The 15892-nt window shown below is 40.3% G+C and overlaps 2 protein-coding genes across 2 annotated transcripts in view; one reads left to right on the top strand and one right to left on the bottom strand.

The window, feature by feature from the left end:
* The first annotated feature begins 236 nt into the window (after positions 1–236).
* Positions 237–7551, top strand: LOC128142270 (cytochrome P450 7A1). The gene is made up of 6 exons (XM_052788212.1): positions 237–568; positions 1890–2130; positions 2808–3421; positions 4711–4841; positions 5799–5974; positions 6597–7551. Exons 1-6 carry the CDS (start codon positions 357–359, stop codon positions 6894–6896), a joined length of 1674 nt encoding a protein of 557 aa, XP_052644172.1. The 5' UTR covers positions 237–356; the 3' UTR covers positions 6897–7551.
* A 2852-nt stretch (positions 7552–10403) lies between these two features.
* UBXN2B (UBX domain protein 2B) overlaps positions 10404–15892 on the bottom strand; it is a 42589-nt gene continuing 37100 nt past the window's right edge. The window contains exon 9 of the mRNA XM_052787256.1: positions 10404–10934. Coding sequence (XP_052643216.1) covers positions 10871–10934 — 64 coding nt within the window. The 3' untranslated portion in view covers positions 10404–10870. The remainder of the gene's footprint in view (positions 10935–15892) is intronic.

Here is a 15892-nt window from a genome sequence, read left to right as displayed (position 1 = left end):
GGGCGAGCAGGCTGGTTGCTGAAGGACAGCATGAACTGCAGCCACCATTTAGCCCAGTCTGAATCCTCTGGACACCTGTCAGTAGCCATTTCATATATTGCTAAACTTGAACTATAAACTGCAATTGGTAAATCTGCAGGATAGATCAAAACACACCTGACAGACCTTCAAATTATCAACTATTACAGCTGTTTGATTACTTTGGAACCACTACTGATATGTGACATCAGCTCAAGGCCATGTCTGCAACTGTCTACATCAATCCAGCGAAGCTCTCTGCAAAAAGATGTCAGAACATAGACAAAAAACAGGCTCTCTCCAGAAATGGTTAATCAATAGCTTACTAGGTTGACTGAATGCCATTAGATACAGTGGTGCACCTAGAGTATATAAATCGTGACCTGTCTTCTGTATCATTCTCAGTCACCTCTCCTGCCATACTGGTAGTTACCAGTTTTCCACTGGGAAGTTCTTGGGCATTACTAGAAATGTTCATAGCATCATGGATCTGGGTAACAGTGATAATACTCTGTTGTGGGTTATGGTTTCTTCTAGGGAGGAGGAGGAGGTAAGGAAACTATTTATAAATGCATCTCAGTGTACCTTGCCTTTACTTCTGTCAAATATACTGTGTATATAGCTAAAAGAAGTGTAATCTTAAGACTGGTAGATGGACAGATGCAGGATAGCATGGGCAATGCTGTAGTTTGGTCTTTTGAGAGATTTATGTTACAACAGAATTTTTGTGTATAGGCTTTTCAATGATAGTGAGGTAATGCCTAGACATAACTGTAGATACAAATCTATGCATAAATGAGGTAATTAAAATATGAATATGCATGTTCTGATTTCCTAAAGTACTGGGCTATAGTTTTACCTGCATTGTAATCACAGCTAATACCTACTTATATCTAATTATAGTTTAATACCTACTTACAAACATTTTCATATTATCAGTAATACAATTTAGTACAGATAATATTTATGTACCTTACTATGTCGCATACATATTTCTTAAAAGCATTTATCCCACTGGCACATTTACATAAACCTCAAGTAATTTGCTTACCTATTGTAATTTTGTATTTTTCAGCATTTTCTTGTTTTACTTTAAAAAGTTTAGTAAAAAAGGTGAAAATAGTTAACTTCAGATAATAACCATTAGGAATTTACTAGAAAAGCTAAAGTATTATCTGAAAGTTATTTTAGCAGCCCTGGTGCTAAAATGTCCTGGTGTCCTTATGCAGGAAAGTAGTTTTCTGACTCAGAATAAAAAATATCATTTAAGCATATGCTTCACTTTAAGCATCTGCTTAACGACACTTTGCCTGAAAGACTAACTCTTATGCTTATTCAAGATCATGGCAAAATTCCCACTGTTTTCAGCAGGATCTGGTCCAAATGGGATATGCCAATAATAACAACCTTTCTACACTAAAAGGCTATTTCCCTTGGTATTCAAATAGAATTGTGGATACCGTTGCCCAAAAATGTATCAGACAATATTAGTGGGATGGTTTATTCATTTATGGGACAATTACATAACTGTGCATGTTAGCTAATGGCAACAATTCTGCCTTTAAACAAGTGAAAAATATACTCCTGATCTAGGGAAAAGAAAGATGGCATAATCAAACTGTGGTTTATCATGTTCATTACAATACAGGCTGTTAAAATTATTCTTTCTTACATACCATAGACCTCACAATAGGCTTAGTCCTTAAAGGGGAGAAAATTATTTGTCAATATACTATTTGTTTGGGGGGGGGGGGGGGTTGCATTTTGTCACATTACAAAAAGCCCAGCATCAGTATTTTACTTACCTGGTAGTCCTGGAGAAGAGATCTTTATACATACTTATAAATTCAGCTTTTGTTTGTGTTTTGTAGGCGACAAGGTGAGCCACCACTTGAAAATGGGTTCCTTCCATACCTAGGCTGTGCCTTGCAGTTTGGTGCCAACCCCCTTGAATTCCTCAGAGAAAAGCAGAAGAAGCATGGCCACATTTTCACTTGCCGAGTAGCGGGGAAATACATTCATTTCCTCACTGACCCTTTTTCATACCATGCATTGATACGCCAGGGAAAACACTTGGACTGGAAAAAGTTCCATTTTGCTACTTCTGCCAAGGTACAACTTTAAAAATGGTTTTAATATCTAACGTGCAAAGTATCTGCTGGCAGGACAGATGTACCCAGTTAATCCCTATAGCATAACTATGCCTTTGAAATAGAATTGGTTTCACAATTCTGCACTTTTATTGGTTTAAAACATTGGGGTCTTCTTTTCCCTTTCCTTAACAGAAAGGAAATTTGCAGTGATTCGGATTGTCCAAGAATGACATTATTTAGCCATGAGTATCCCAAATTGCTAAAGCAGAAATACAATTAACACAATCTGTAAAATGATAATATAGCTTGCTGAAGCTGAAACCTTCTTCAGGAGGTTCTCACTACTATGGAAGATTCGGTCCTAATGCCTTAAAAAATGATGCAACACAGTAGGAGCTCAGTCAAACTCTTACTGAAGTAAGCAAAAAGGCTCCTGTTGATGTCAATGGGAGTTGAATGAAGGTCTAGGTAACCACATCCATTTGTTTGTAAGCACCTATTTTAATCTATTTTCATTTGCCTACTTAACTGCTATGGTTCACTGAGAAAGTATCATCAGTTCTAGTATTAATAGCCCTTATTATGCTTCCCTCTAGTAAGCTATGAAGTTATACTTTGTCTTTAATTTCTGTTAGACTTTATCATCAAGGTTATGATAAGCCTTATTTACCATGCGCACAATTTATTTTGTGACAGGCTTTTGGGCATGGTAGCATTGACCCAGCAGAGGGGAACACCACTGAAAATTTTCATCAGACTTTCATTAGAACCCTTCAAGGTAATGCCCTAGACGCCCTCATTGAAGCAATGATGGAAAACCTACAGTACGTCATGCTGCAGTCAAGAACATCTAAACTTCAGTCTAATACCTGGGTGACAGAAGGACTTTATAAGTTCTGTTGCCAGGTGATGTTCGAGTCTGGCTTTTTAACACTTTTTGGTAAAGAATTTAATTCAAATAATGACAAAAATATATCATCAAAGCAGGAAACTGAAAGAGCTCATATCCTAAATGCCCTTGAAAACTTCAAGGAATTCGATAAGATCTTTCCAGCCCTCGTGGCGGGGCTGCCTATCCACCTCTTCAAGAGTGCCCACAGCGCACGTGAGAAGCTGGGGGAGGCACTCCTCCACAAGAACCTCCTGAAGAGGGACAACCTCTCTGAGCTTGTCACCCTCCGCATGTTCCTGAATGACACTCTGTCAACCTTCGATGACATGGAAAAAGCAAAGACCCATGTGGCGGTGCTCTGGGCCTCGCAAGCCAACACCATTCCTGCCACATTCTGGAGTTTGTTCTATCTTCTTAAGTAAGTCCCAATTCTTCTTGTTTCCAAACAAGAAAAAATTTGTTATCTTTCAGAAACCAGTTCCTTAATTCAGGCAAATTCCATTGCTTGATACCTCATCAGTGTCAAAAAGCTTACTGATTACAATAGAAGTGGCATGTTGTTCTGGACTTCCACAGAAACCCCCTTCACTCATCTGAGACCAAGTAGTGGTACCACAGAGTAATTCTGTAGAAGTTTGTAAAAAAAACCCACCCCAGGGCAATGCTACACTTTGTCAAGAAAGCTTTGAGTAAATCTATATGATATGACATTAAAAGTGCTGGTTGCAGTCAGAACATTAATTGTATTGAAAGCTCCCAATATAATCGGACATTTTTAGACCATCTCACTAGATCAGGCAAAATGAACTTTCACTTCATTATGTTTTCACAGTTACTTAACAGAAAATAGTTTATATGTTGATAGATCCTACTGAGGTTGCAGTGTACTCTGCAGCTGCTGAGCTTGTTACTCATGAGAGGAGTGCACAGTTCAGATACTACTATTAAATGTCCATTTTAGAGTGGGCCTCTGTGGACTATAATCTACCTCAGCATGACTAACTCTTAAGTATGTATCTAAATTTCTGGCAGTTTTATTTAGCCAGTGGCTTGCACCCTCATATCTACCTGCCAATATCTGAGGTTCTTTAGTACTTTTCACTCCAAGAATGCAATGGCTTTAGGTCTTCTGGCCTTGGAGTCTGAACACCCTGATTGATTGTACCTTCATCAAGACACTATTGCATCCTGTATTATCTCTACATATTTCACCATAGCTCATATATTCCATGACTGTAAAAAAGTCTAGACAGTGACGGATACTATGTGGACTTTTAGTATTGGGAAGATTCTCTTCAGCTAGACAGAATATTGCCACATAATAGGACATCATCCAGGATAAGTGATGTTATAAAACTGATCTATAATCCTGTTCCTAAACTTTGTACCTGCAGTGGGGCTATTTCTTATTCTTGGCATTGCTTTTTAGTGACCTTACTGTTTATTACCTGAGTTCTGCACATCAGTTCTGTCCTACTCGTCATTGGAGATAGAATCAAATATTGGGGTTCTTTTCCTTTTTTTCTGAAGCTATCGTACCTTTGCCAAGACATGAAAAAGTGTAATTGCAGCATTTTGCTGCAACATTTTCATTTTAGAAGGTTGTACTTGTCAGCTAACAAACTGAATTTTAGTCAGGAAGAAAGTTAATGGCAAAACCTTTTTAAAGTGTAAAAATATATAATACTTCTGCTCTTTTGATCTTAGGAGTCCAGAAGCAATGAGAGCTGCTACCAAAGAAGTGCAAAGTATTTTGGAAAGTGCCGGAGAGAAGGTCAGCTTAGATGGCAAACATATTTCCTTGAACCGAAAACAGCTGGATAATATGCCAGTACTAGGTATGATCATTTTATGCAGGAGTACCAGAAATCACCCCACAATTTTCACAGTCTTCTATTCATTACCATATAAATGCCTGCTAAGGAATTGCTATGGAATTAGCCAACAAACACCAGAACAAAAACCTGTATGTTTCTTAGCAATAGCCAACACAATCAGTCTTCCCAATGTCCCAGGTGGTACTGAGAGTATCAAAATTCACATGAGTAGCACTTTTCCGTGTGTAAATGGCATGTGTCAATACTGCTACACAGCTACATAACATAATATTGGAGACCCATGGATAATTCAGAACAGTATTTTGTTTAGTAATGACTTTAGATCTAACAAAAGAGTGTTGCCAAATTTTATATCCCAATTCTTATGATGTGAAGCAATATTTTCTTATACCATTACTTTTATTTCTTCTCAATATTTTTCAAATTATAGACACATTTTTCAAAAGTGTCCAAGTTACAGAGAGTTTTGAAAATGCCACCCTTTCACTACTGTTGTTTTAAAAAAAAAAAAAAAATCAGCTTATATTGAAACAAAAAAACCCCCAAGTTACTTTTTCTGAGTACTGGTTTCTATGCACCACCTCTTAAAGTTTCAGAAAATCCTGATCACTGCACTGTTTCTTTTTCTTGTTATGTTTCCAGTTTTGACTGGTTTGTTCTTTATCTCAGAGTGAAAATATGTTTCACTTTCAAACATTCTGTTGCATCAACTATAAGTATTTTTCTAGGGGAAAGCAGATTAAGTTCTTAGAGTTACCTGCAGAAGGGATAATAATGCTAAAAAGAAATGAGAGATACACTTTCTTAGGCATTTAGAAAGTTATTGTTAAAATATTTCTTCTAAGGAATAAATGCAGGGTTTGATAATGGGTCTGAAATAGTGCGAAATGCATGACCTCCCCCAAGGACACACACATACTATTTCCATGTTAATAATTGCTTTTCCTCTCCCAATAGACAGCATCATCAAGGAGGCAATGAGGCTATCAAGTGCATCCATGACTTTCCGAGTTGCCAAGGAGGATTTCACTTTGCACTTAGAGAATGATTTCTACAACATTCGCAGTGATGATATTGTAGCTCTTTATCCTCAACTGTTGCATTTTGATCCAGAAATCTATGCTGATCCCTTGGTAAGTATTTATGAAAGTGCATTAAACTCTGAGCTCTAGCAGAAACTAACATGCCTTTAAATAGAGCATTTATCAGGGGTGCTCCCACAGCTCGTTTTCTGTTGTACTCCAGACAGTCTGTTCTTACACCTGGAGACGCAATGATAGGCAAGAAAAAGAATAAAGTCAGTGCAAGCACTATCTGCAAAACATGTTTTAGCGTAACCAAAAAGTGTGCTGCCAGCCCAAGACAGCATTCTACTTACTGCCTTCCTCAGTGAGGAAACATCACCATTATGGGGGGGTTGAGGAGGACAAGAGTGAGGATAATATTTTCCCAAAGGCACAGAATGAGAAATCTTCCAGTTCTGCTGCATGAACAAGGATGCAGGCTACAACCCTTATTTTAAGAGGTCAGAAAAGAAAAGGAGAGTTATCAGCAAAGAACCTGGGATCATGTCCCACATACCAGAACTTCTCAGGGGCTACCCTCTCCAAAACAGCACCATGGGGCCTGGTGCTACTGTACAATGCTTAGCGCTAGAGGCTCTTCTTTCCCAGCCTGCACTTTGTGTCTTCATGGCATTATCTAGTCTTTGGAGGTATTCAAATATCAAGTAACTCTTTTTGGGTTTAATTACAGACATTCAAATATGATCGCTTTCTCAATGAGAATGGAGAAGAAAAGACTGACTTCTACCGCAACGGTCGCAAGTTAAAGTATTACTATATGCCATTTGGGACAGGCATAGCAAAATGCCCTGGCAGGTTATTTGCTGTCCATGAAATTAAACAATTTTTAGCTTTGATTTTTTCATATTTTGAGATAGAGCTTGTGGACAATAATGTGCAATGTCCTTCTTTAGATCAATCCCGTGCAGGACTGGGTATTTTGCAACCAGCCAATGACATTGATTTCAGGTATAGACTGAAAAGCCTATGAAGATGTATTTCATATTATACGTATAAACTATGTACTATATAAATACACTATATAACATATACTTTATATATATTTTATGTAAATATGCAAATTAAATGTTGCAAGTCTTGGGGGAACATCTATATGAAGATGTTAATTCATCAGTCTAATGGAAAATGTATAATGTATACCATTATGGTACCAGCATGCAGTGGGTTTACTGTACTGTGTTGATGCAAATGTCTCCCCTTTTACCAATCATTTTGAAATGCAAGTTAAGATTTTGAATTGTGTGTGTACAGTAGGTTTTTTTTTTCTGTCAGCAAATACCTTCCCAGAGTTAGTTAGACTTTTGTCAGCTAATTCAAAATAATTGTCAAAATCCAACTGCAATTAAAACTTACTCTTTTTTTAATTGAAATGTTGGGGGTGGTGGTTCTCCCCACAGGTGAAATAAAATTTTTGTTGTATAAAGGCAGATTTGCAGTGGGGAGGGGAGAGTTTCCTGAGGAAGTACCTTTATGGTTTTATGAAAAACTAGAAAAAGGCTTGAAGAAAACCTACAAAAATGTTCACGTTCTAGTGAAACTGCAAAACTTGTATTATATTCATTGTAATATACTTATTTTCAAAAAGTTGTAACTGTATTAAAATAAATGATAATGGCTGAAACAAATGCATCTGTAGACTACTTGTCATTTTAATGTCTTAACATTATTAAAGATTTATGGACTCATCCAAAGCCATCTAAGCCAGCTTTAAACTAGCCAGCTCAAATGCCAATATGGACATAAATAAATAACTACCATATATTCACCAGTGCTTCCAGTTGGATTTTGCACCATCGTCTGAACTCTGTATTTCCATAAGCCTCCACTGGTCATACTCCTTAGGTCTTCTTAGTCTAATTCCGTTAAAGTTATCAGGGGTAGTATGCCCGCACATTTCATTTTTAGTGGTGGCATGTCCGTAAGAACAATTGCTCCAAGGATAATATAATTTGGTTCTCTGTAACATCCCTGTCCTTTTCTGCTGCAAATGATGGATGTCACAGAAGTCCATTTTTTAATGAAACATCTTCAGGCTGAAAGAGATACATTTTCTTATCATCTGCCAATGAAAAGAACAAACGGACTTAAAATACTGTTGTTATCCTGGTTTTGTACGTTTCTAAAGACTTACAGTCTGACCTTTTGTCTTTGACTCAAAAGTAAGCCTCATCACAGAAGATGAGATACAGGACTATTAGGTGTTTTCAAATTTCACATTCTGGCAAGACATCAAATCTTGCTGATAGAGCTCTTCCTAAACATGGACTTTTGGACTGAGTCCTAGAACTGCTTTAAATTATGTATCTGTTTCTCTTCTCACTATCCACTGTGCTAAATATTCAAAGGTAAATAAAAAGATTCTGTAGTGTGTGATTATTTATTACCTGTGTGTTGCCTCTGTAATTCTATTTAATCTTTTTTTCATTTTTAAAGGAGAAAGAATACCAATTTGTTGCCATTTGCAATATGTATAATATTAAACTATTATGTATAATGCATGTGGGTTTGAATTATTACTTTGGTTCTTTGGATAAGGGAAGTATCCAGTCTTTAGGTACAGCTTGTTTTCAATCTTGTGTCGAATATATTTTTGTATGATTTATATAAATTAGAGCACATTTAATGTAAGCTTGCACTGACTCAGAGAACACATGAAAGCCTGACATTATCATAATTACATATGCCCTGGCATATATTATTACTATTAGAGTATCTACTCCCCCTTTCTTAAACAAATCCTGCTTAAAACAACAGTTTTTGAGGGTAGCAAGTCTATGCAACGTTTTAAGCAAAATACCCTTCCTTGATGAAAAGGAATTCAACACAGAATTACAACAGCAGATAACAAAAGATAAGATGACTGCTAAACTAATTCTAGGTTCCCTGGGAAATTAAGCCTTCTTTTACATCTTCTTGTCTCCTTCAAACTGACTGCTCCAGACTGCTCTGACTGTGGTTTAATGTTTTCTTTCAGCTCCCTTGGTCTATGAGAAATTGAAGTATTCACTAGCTCCTAGAGCTGATCTGACTTTCAGCTACCCAAGTGTGGGAAAATAACGGAAGATTGGTGAGGAGGATTGTAAACACACTCAAGTGACTTGCAGCTGGGATATCGAAAAACACATATATCATATAATCATTGTTTAGCTTTGTGTGTTGGACAAGTAGAACGTCTGTGTTTAGATAACATAGGCCTGTGACAGGCTTAGAGGCACCCTATCAAACACGCTTGAGATTCCTGCCCTGCTGTGGGAAAGACCAAAGCGCAGTGGTAAACTATGCCTGCGCCAATCCCTGATATACAGGTGAAAGCAGCAGGTTCGGTGATCCTCTAGCATGGACCGAGCTCTGCAGTGCCTACGTCCCTGCTTGTGTGCCTCTGCTTGCGTGCTGCTTTGGGGATCCCCTGGTTGGCGAGGTAACAGAAATAAATTTACTCTTTGCATTTCATCCATGGTTTTGTGGTTGTTCCTGCATCCTGCCTGTGCCAGCTCACACACCTTGCAAGGAACACCAACAATAGAGAACTGAGGGGAAGGTTAAAACACCACAGGATTCACCCCGCAGATCAAAATCAAGTTCTGAACATTGTGGGGAGGCTACTGACTTTATCGCCAAGTGTCGATGCTCTCAGAGACAGCACAGGAGATAAAAAAGCCAGCATCTCATGTTTGCATTGTCTACTTGACACTTCTTCCTCCTTCCCCTGCTATGTGATAATCCTGGTCCACTGGAATTATGTTCTCAGGGCTTTGCTTGACAGGCCTGATCTCACTACCCAGTCTTCCCCTCTATGCCAACAGTCTGTACATCAGGTCAGATGCCTGTTTTCTTTCCTGGGACTCTGAAACCCACTTTTCCCTCAACTACTACTTCTTCCCCTTGTTATATTCCGTTTTCATTCCTTCTGGATACTTGCTACACGGGCAGATCTACAGAGGGTATTAGGAAAGATATTGGTGTGGTCTCTGTGGTCCTTCAATCCCTTCACAGGGACTACAGCATTTTAACTAGAAGTTCAGCTAGGGGGAACCATGCCACATTTTTCATTGCAGCAGACATACAGGGGGAAGCTTCAGCTTCTGTTTGAGGTTTACTTTTTCATGTTGGTTTTTTTTCAGTGAGGATTAGATCAGTCTTTAATGTTAAGAATGTACCAGATAAATGCTACAAATATGTTAGGTTTTGTTTATAGCCTTCAGCCAATTTTTCACCAAGAAGATGAAGAGCAGGCAAATAAAAATTGTGAAGTTCTGTCAGGCTGGACTGCTATTTACAAATTTACGTTTGGCTGTGAAGTCACTGCTAAAATTGTTGACATACTAGAACAAAAAGAGCTTCATTGCAACTTGCATAAATCCCTATGAATTTCTAATAAAAATAATCTAAACTGATGGTCTTAAAAGTCTATTTGCAATTAAAATAACTATAATCTTTTAAAAGTTTGCAATACATATTGATGCACATGATGAACAACTTTGCTTTAAAAATTATTTACTTCAATGTGCAAAGTACAAAGCTTTGTTTTCAAACAAATCTGACTAAATCCAAGTCCAATGGAAAAGAGATATACTCCTGCTAGGGCAGATATGACTAAGGAATGGCCAGAACTCCCAAGTGTTCATGCAATGCAACTGTCTTGTAATAATAACAATACGGATCTGCATACTTTAAAATGGCCAGCTTCAGTACACCTCACATTGCTCTCCTGGAGAGCTAATTCAAAGATTTCCTAACAGAGGCAGCAAGACCATTCCCAGGTAACAAACCACAGCAGAGGCAGGCACGAGGGTCTCCGTCCACGCCACCCAAGTCCAATATCTTAACTGCAGAGTCATCGTAAATTGGCAGAAGCCAGCACTGTTGCCAGACCATACACAGGGTCCCGCAGGGGCGGCTCAGGTGGTACTGCCGAAACTCCTGCGGGAATGTGGCCCTCACCACTCAGCCTCCTGTCACTCCTCTCTTGCTGGGGTAGCAATTCTCCATGGACAGCTGGACCCATAGCCTGTGGATCGATATTCAGTGTATAAAACAACAGAGGCAACCAGCTCTTTCTGCCCAGTTCTGAATTCCTGTAACATGAGGAGTATATCAGCGTGTCTTCAGGGGACTCTGCGGAGCAATGCTACTTTTTAATGTTGACCTAGTGTTATGCAGCTGAAAAGATCCAGTATAACCCCCTGAGTATGCTTCCACTTTGTGATAAAAGACATACAGATGAACAGTTTGAAGTTTTGGAGTGGGATTTCTTTTTTTTCTATTGGGTTATATACAAGTATTTTGGTTTGCTGCCACAGCTGCTGATTTTCTAACCTCAGTTAAACCCCTGTTACGGGGTCACACAGATCCAAGTGAGGGGAGAAAAGAGTACAAAGTCTGTGGCTGCTATGCCTCAGCTAATGTAATCAAATACTTCAGCAATCGATAGTCATCTGCCTTGCCAGGGTCATGGACACTGCAAGATTATAACAGGACAATTCTCTTTGCTGCCTCTCCTAACAGCAGTACTCTTCTTAAGACAGGAGCCCCCCAAAAGTAAGACTAAAGACCGTAAGAGCGATTAGAAAAATATTGGGCAGATCCAGGCTGGTGGGAAGGAGGCAGCCTCTGCCATGGGCTGTGTATTTCCCATTACATACTTGCTAGGTAAAATGCATAAAGAGGCATGGGCAGGAGGGGGGCAAAGGCCTCACCTCCCAGGTGAGAACCCTAACCATTAGGTTAGGTCAGGCATTCACTCCTCTTCTCAGGGAATCTGTAGCCTGTTTTCTCTGAAAAACGGAAGAGACTCAACAGGACGATTTGCGTGACTCCCTGACGGCACCCTTATAGCTAAAGTGCTCTCTTAGCTGAGAAAAGATTCAATTTCAACATGGGATTGAAGTCCCTGAGGTAGAGGAGGGTACCGAGTCCAGTCTCTCCCACATCCCAGGGGACAACTCAAACCTTGTCATTGTCCTGTAAAGGGTGAGTAAGAGCGAGGGGTACCTCCTGAGGCACAAGCACATTATAGATTAGGCCCACCAAGGAGTTTAAGTGCTCAAGCTTTTTTGGACCCAGATGAGCTCTGTGCTGGGCTAGCCAGGTGCCTCTGCACAGGGATCTTGGGATTAGGAGCAAGACACAGGCAGCTGAGTGAGAGCAGGTGGCTCATAACCCAGCAGAAGGAGGCATTTGGCTGAGCAGATGGAATGTAGGCAGTGAAAATGTTTTATAGTTTTCAGGCTACAAGAAATCTTTACCTCATCATGCAGTTCTTGGAGGTGACATGATGACCTTACTAATGAAACAAGACACCTTATGAGAAAACAAGACAGTTCTACATTTCTGATACCATGCTGGCCATAGCTGTTGCTCACCAGCTGGGATTCATCCACAGAGAAACTACCCCAGATAAGCTTTTGCTGGATGTTAAGGGTCATGTAAAACTACCCTGAGCAGCGTCATCTGCCTCCAGCAGGCTGAATCAGCGCCTTTCCAGCAACAAGAGCATGAAGCAGCAGCAGCCACACTGGGAGCAGCAGTGGCAGGCTTGGGAGCAGGAGGATGCAGCGTGGAGGGGGAACTCGGTGATTGGGAACTGGCCCTTGTGAGCTGCAGCACACTGGTGATTTCCTCAAGGTTAAGGTTCAGCCTGGAACTGCTTGACAGGATGAAGTTAAACCATCCTAGCCAAATTTTAGAAGGAAGAAGTTGCCACTGCATTGTGTGGGGACTTGGTCTGCGAGGCTTGCTTTGAGGAGCTCTCCAATGGCAGAGGGAGAGGACCTTCTGGTCTATGGATCCTGATGGGGTGAGGGTCAAAGCTGCGTGCAAAGTGCTGCTCTTCTCAGTCAAAACTACAGCACTTCTGGGCTCAAGCAGAAGCAGAACTGCATGCACCTGGTAACAGAGCTGCCACTGAGTTCAGGCAGCCACTCTTCAACTTTTCAACAGTGGTTTTGGTGACTGCGGTTTTGAACAAAGATTTTCAAGCCCTACCTAAAGTTCTCAAATTATTTTTGTATTTTACTGTAGAAATATCAGGATAAACAGGTGTTTATATTCTAAGAACTTTCATGCAAGTTTCTGAAGGAAAAAAAAAAGAGGAAGCAAAAAGAGGAAAAGGCATGGGATATTTTTTCTGAAAGCATGAAATAAATTTTAGTGATAACCATAGCTTAGTTGTCAATAGGGTGCTTCAAAAGATATGTTCATGGTCTTGGTGTAAATGGATAGCTGTAGCAGCATAAATAGGTATTTGCCATTTATGAACTGCACAGAGTGCTACAGTTGCATGTCAGCAGCCTGAAGATAGAGCCAAGATCTGCTCTCATCTACACCACTGTAAGGTCAACACAGTTAAACAGCATGCACAGGGGGCTTGATCATCAGTCTGTTCCTCTTTAGCTAGTTGCATACAGGAGGTTTGGTGGTAAAAGCAGTCATTGCCTCATAATAACCTTAGAATTAAACAATAAAAAGGTTACATACTATTAAATGGACTGCCATCAGTGTAAATACCCAGCTCGCTAACTGTTGTTGACTTTAATTTGTTTTCTGCCAAGACAGACAATTCTGTGGGACACACTTCAAATCAAATGATCTTCAGTGGTCCACGTGTCATGAAAGGAGAGGTCACCTCAGAGCAATTCACTAAAGAGCCACAGATTTTTAAAAGGAAAAGTTCATTTTACATAATTCACCGATAAATAAGATCCTGCAGACCCTCTGATCTTTTTAAAGATAACAGTCATTTCTAAAATTCATCTCATCAGATAGCAGGATCCCATAAAGATTTTGAAAGATTAAAACACCTTGGCTGGCTGAATCACTCTTGTTTTGAGAGCTCTTCAGTGTGAGGAGGAGCCATGTAATTATTTCTCAGTAACATTTGTGTAATAGTTGATTGGAAGGGGATTAGATGTCTCAGTTTCCAGTAACTGCAGACTTGAGACATATAAACATCCACAAGAACATCATTAAGACCATAGGCTGGAAAAAGTCAGGCTAGAGGTCCACTTCACCCTAGGTATGGCAAGAGGTCCACTTTACTCAGGAGTATGGCAAGCACAAGTACAGCTTCCTCAAGATCTGTATAAGGCTCCTAAGTAATGGACTTGCTCTCAGAGGCACTCAACCTACAAGTGCTCAGCACTTTTCAAGAAAACAACTGGTTTTCTGTCAGGTTCTGGAGGGCTTTGGGAGGCCCCCATCCTTGCATTAGCTGCTGGTGAACACCCTGTGCGAAGCGCTTGCTGGCGGGAGCGCGGGGCCCAGTCCTCGCCACCCCTGTGATGTGCCTGTGCCAGCTGCCCCATGGCCGGTCTCACCTTTCGCTCGGTGTATAGAGAGATCAGTGCCAGCTCCCCTGCCTCTTCTCAGCCCATGCTCTGTACAGACATCTGACCTATATCGCACGGAGTGCCTCAAAACGTAAATCACAGCCTGCAAGAGAACTGTGGACAGATATGAACATTTCGTGCCTGTGAAAGCTTTATCACTCGCCATCATGAGCTTGCATGGCTGGTTTGAAGCACCGGGTAAGAAATACTGCCCCAAGAGTTGCACCACCAGGCGAGAGGAGATCTGGGCCTTGCTGACCTACCATGACCGCAGCTCTGCTCCCTTCTTTATTGATAATTGCTCCTTACACTGAGGGAAATACTTCCTCTCTGCTTTTTGCGACACTTCAGTTTGACTGCTCTGCCCAAGTAAGGGAAGCCTCAGGAAAGGCAAACACTCAAGTGGGGGCTTTCTAAAAATACATCCTCCGCATTGAACTGACTCATTTTACAGCTATTTTATTTCCTGGATGAACTTGGAACAAGGAATAATATCCTTATGAGGATTAAAAGCTGATGTTAAAAATGACAGGGGAAAACATTAATGATGAAGCAACAGCCGATTATATGAATTCTGTTAACTGTGCCTCATACTCTTCTTATGCCTCATTAGCTTCTTACAGGTATTATTTAGACACACCAAACCTGTGTAAACAGACCAAAACAACTGTTGTTCATTGAAGTTGCGTGTCTGGAATTAGAAGAGTTTCTCCTATGCCTATGTCTGTAAAGAGACTATAGTCAAAGGACTTTCCCCAAAATCTGGAGATATGATAAAGCATTAGGAATTCTGCAGAATCTGCAGCAACCATAGCCAGATGCTACAGGTGCCGGATACAGATATACAGAGATATGCTACACTGCAGAGCTATCTGCAGATGGCTGACATTAGGTTCCTAGTGGAGGCATTGCAATGCCAGAAGGTAGATGCCTGCTTGCAATTCGGAGGACCCAAGATAACTGCTGAGGCTCCTGGCACAGGCAGAGCAGAGACGAGGGCTGAAGGGCCAGCCCCAACTCGCCCCATGAGTAGTTTCTAAAGCTAAATGATGGCACAAGTTACATGCTTATTTCTTGGCCTTCCTGCTAAGAGCGTTTTTACTATTGTTATTGATATTATTTCCACATAGATCAGGACTTTGTTATAAGAATTTTACAAACACAGAACAAAACCACCATGCTTCTCCCAAGGATGTCACAATCTAAGGAAAAGACAAGGTGAAAATCATCCATCTAGAGGAGGGCAAGGGACCAACGAGGCAGCGTTGCCAGCATGCCAGCTAGTGGTCTGATGAGACAAACAGGTTGGCTGATGTCAAGTTATCACTGACACTAAAGCATCTTGATCTGGTCAGATCTAAAACATGAGAACTAGACAGTTAATACCAGATGACAGATAGGTAAGGATTAATCTACGAATCTCCTTGAAAGTGAAAAAAGAGCAGTTTATCTTTGGTGCTATAATGGATACAGGAGAAGAAGGCAGGGGAGGAGGGATCATAGTATAGATAAATGACCTTTGCAGCAAAAATACAAATGGATGTACTAGGACAGGAGAGCACTAGAAAATTGCTACAGTGCAAGAAGGGAGCACTTGGATGAATGTTTTGTTAGGAGAATGGCTAGGAAAGGCTATATC

This window comes from Harpia harpyja, chromosome 5 (assembly GCF_026419915.1).
Source record: "Harpia harpyja isolate bHarHar1 chromosome 5, bHarHar1 primary haplotype, whole genome shotgun sequence".
Classification (NCBI taxonomy): Eukaryota; Metazoa; Chordata; class Aves; order Accipitriformes; family Accipitridae; genus Harpia; species Harpia harpyja.
Note: the sequence above shows the minus strand (reverse complement) of the source record. Positions and strands in the feature narration are given on the sequence as shown.